Source organism: Palaemon carinicauda, chromosome 10, assembly GCF_036898095.1.
Source record: "Palaemon carinicauda isolate YSFRI2023 chromosome 10, ASM3689809v2, whole genome shotgun sequence".
Classification (NCBI taxonomy): domain Eukaryota; kingdom Metazoa; phylum Arthropoda; class Malacostraca; order Decapoda; family Palaemonidae; genus Palaemon; species Palaemon carinicauda.
The window spans coordinates 143,749,727-143,752,894 of NC_090734.1; the positions used below are offsets into that span (position 1 = coordinate 143,749,727).

The 3,168-nt window shown below is 38.5% G+C and overlaps 1 protein-coding gene across 1 annotated transcript; it reads left to right on the forward strand.

Annotated features, from left to right (window-relative positions):
* Positions 1-1,360: 1,360 nt before the first annotated feature.
* On the forward strand, positions 1,361-2,920 carry LOC137648300 (dynein heavy chain-like). Its single transcript, XM_068381229.1, has one exon. It carries the CDS (start codon positions 1,361-1,363, stop codon positions 2,918-2,920), a length of 1,560 nt encoding a protein of 519 aa, XP_068237330.1.
* Positions 2,921-3,168: the final 248 nt, after the last annotated feature.

Sequence of the window (3,168 nt, forward strand, 5' to 3'; positions counted from 1 at the left end):
GGCATCTAGGAATAGAGACATATCACAAATGTTTATTTCATTCAGTTATCTTTGGGTACATTTCTATATCCGAAGACTCCATTTCTATTACCGTTTCATTTTTACCACATATTCAAAGGATCTTTCCTCCCTTCTACATACCTATGAGTCTCTTCAATCACCTTGCACGCGTCCTGTGGACGTCGATATTCGTCTCGGATAATTTTGTTTGTCATTCTCAACATTCAGTTTACCTCGTTTAAGAATTTTTCAATTACCCAAATCTAAATTTTCTTTTATAAGATTTCTGATCTTCTTGACATTATAATTGTCTCATAACTATTATAAAATTCTCAATATTTGAACTATCGCGGTCAACTGTCCTGTAATTCTATGTAGTAAATATTCTTTGATTTGAGTTTTTTAACTCTTTGTTATTTGAAATGTCTCAAGGAAAATTGTATAATAATTGGCTCATAAATAGTTGCAGATAACGATTGGGAAATTCTCATCTTGTGAAAGACCTCTGCTAACATTCAACTGGGCTCCACAACGCATTTGAAGAGTTAGAAGACCCAGACCTACATGGCTGAGGACTGTGAAGCGCGAAGTAGATGATGAATGGATAAGTAGTGAGTTAAAAGTCCAAGATAGAGACGACTGGCGAAATCTAACCGAGGCCCTTTGCGTCAATATGCGTAGGCGATGATGATGATGATGAAATACCTCTGATAGTGTGTAATCTCCAGAGTGCAAATATCTCGGAAAACAATTCTCTTAATCTCCGCAGTTAAATCGTCTTAAATAACAGTTCTCTTCTGAATCTTAGCATTTGAATTGTCTTGGGTAACCATTTTGTCTTAAAGATCTATATTCGAGGAGAATAGTCAGTCTATGGAAAGCGAAAACATTTAGACGTGATTTTCATATTCAAATAAGCCATATATTTTGATACATTAATATCCGGATTTTCTTACTGACCTTGGGATCAGAGCCCCGGGCGGAACCACTCAAAGGCAATAGCTTCTGACTGTCATGGGTAACCATTTCGTCTTAAAAGTCTTTATACAAGGAGAATGCTCAGTCTAGTATGGAAAGCGAAAATGACAGAATGGTTCCCAGTCCCGGACGTAGCGCAGTGCTAAGAATCTCCCGATTTATAAATACTAAAGAAAAATATAATATTGTTAATTGGAATTTTAGAGCCATGAATCAGATTGGAAAGTTGCAGCAAGTGGAGAATGAATTTATGAAATATAATTTGGATATCTTGGCCGTAAGTGAAACGCGTCGTAAGGGATTGGTGAACAGGAGGCCCCTTGCGTTAATAGGCGAGGAGATAATATAGGAACTAATTTCTCTTCTACTGTACGGGGTGACAATGGTAGCTAAGTCTTCTCTTCATATCCACCTAAGTTCTGAAGTATCTCTTCTACTCTACTGGATGGCAGTGGTAGCTAAGTCATCTCTTCATATCCACATAAGTTCTGAATTATCTATTCTACTCTTCTGGGTGGCAGTGGTAGCAAAGTCTTCTCTTCATATCCACAAAAGTTCTGAAGTATCTCTTCTACTCTACTGGATGGCAGTGGTAGCTAAGTCATCTCTTCATATCCACAAAAGTTCTGAAGTATCTCTTCTACTCTACTGGATGGCAGTGGTAGCTAAGTCTTCTCTTCATATCCACAAAAGTTCTGAAGTATCTCTTCTACTCTACTGGATGGCAGTGGTAGCTAAGTCTTCTCTTCATATCCACATAAGTTCTGAATTATCTATTCTACTCTTCTGGATGGCAGTGGTAGCTAAGTCTTCTCTTCATATCCACAAAAGTTCTGAAGTATCTCTTCTACTCTACTGGATGGCAGTGGTAGCTAAGTCATCTCTTCATATCCACATAAGTTCTGAATTATCTATTCTACTCTTCTGGATGGCAGTGGTAGCTAAGTCTTCTCTTCATATCCACAAAAGTTCTGAAGTATCTCTTCTACTCTACTGGATGGCAGTGGTAGCTAAGTCATCTCTTCATATCCACAAAAGTTCTGAAGTATCTCTTCTACTCTACTGGATGGCAGTGGTAGCTAAGTCTTCTCTTCATATCCACATAAGTTCTGAATTATCTATTCTACTCTTCTGGATGGCAGTGGTAGGTAAGTCTTCTCTTCATATCCACAAAAGTTCTGAAGTATCTCTTCTACTCTACTGGATGGCAGTGGTAGCTAAGTCATCTCTTCATATCCACATAAGTTCTGAAGTATCTCTTCTACTCTACTGGATGGCAGTGGTAGCTAAGTCTTCTCTTCATATCCACATAAGTTCTGAATTATCTATTCTACTCTTCTGGATGGCAGTGGTAGCTAAGTCTTCTCTTCATATCCACAAAAGTTCTGAAGTATCTCTTCTACTCTACTGGATGGCAGTGGTAGCTAAGTCATCTCTTCATATCAACATAAGTTCTGAAGTATCTCTTCTACTCTACTGGATGGCAGTGGTAGCTAAGTCTTCTCTTCATATCCACATAAGTTCTGAATTATCTATTTTACTCTTCTGGATGGCAGTGGTAGCTAAGTCTTCTCTTCATATCCACAAAAGTTCTGAAGTATCTCTTCTACTCTACTGGATGGCAGTGGTAGCTAAGTCATCTCTTCATATCCACAAAAGTTCTGAAGTATCTCTTCTACTATACTGGATGGCAGTGGTAGCTAAGTCTTCTCTTCATATCCACATAATTTCTGAAGTATCTCTTCTACTCTACTGGATGGCAGTGGTAGCTAAGTCTTCTTTTCATATCCACATAAGTTCTGAAATATCTCTTCTACTCTACTGGATGGCAGTGGTAGCTAAGTCTTCTCTTCATATCCACATAATTTCTGAAGTATCTTTTCTACGCTACTGGATGGCAGTGGTAGCTAAGTCATCTCTTCATACCCCCATAAGTTCTTAAGTAAGTCACCGAAAGGGTTACTTCACATCATTTATAGAGGTTACACAAGTAGAGTATTTGCTATTTACCCCTTTTCAATTAAGAATGACTGCAGGGGAAATTACCCTACTGGTAAACAGAGTTGCTGCAGGGAAGTCATTAAGAGTAAGCAATGCACTCCTCTGCAGGCAAAGGTTGTCAGAAGGGGATAATTATAGGCCAGGGTCTCCCTTATTTGCTTGACCTTTTGATGTCTGACTTGAAAGGAT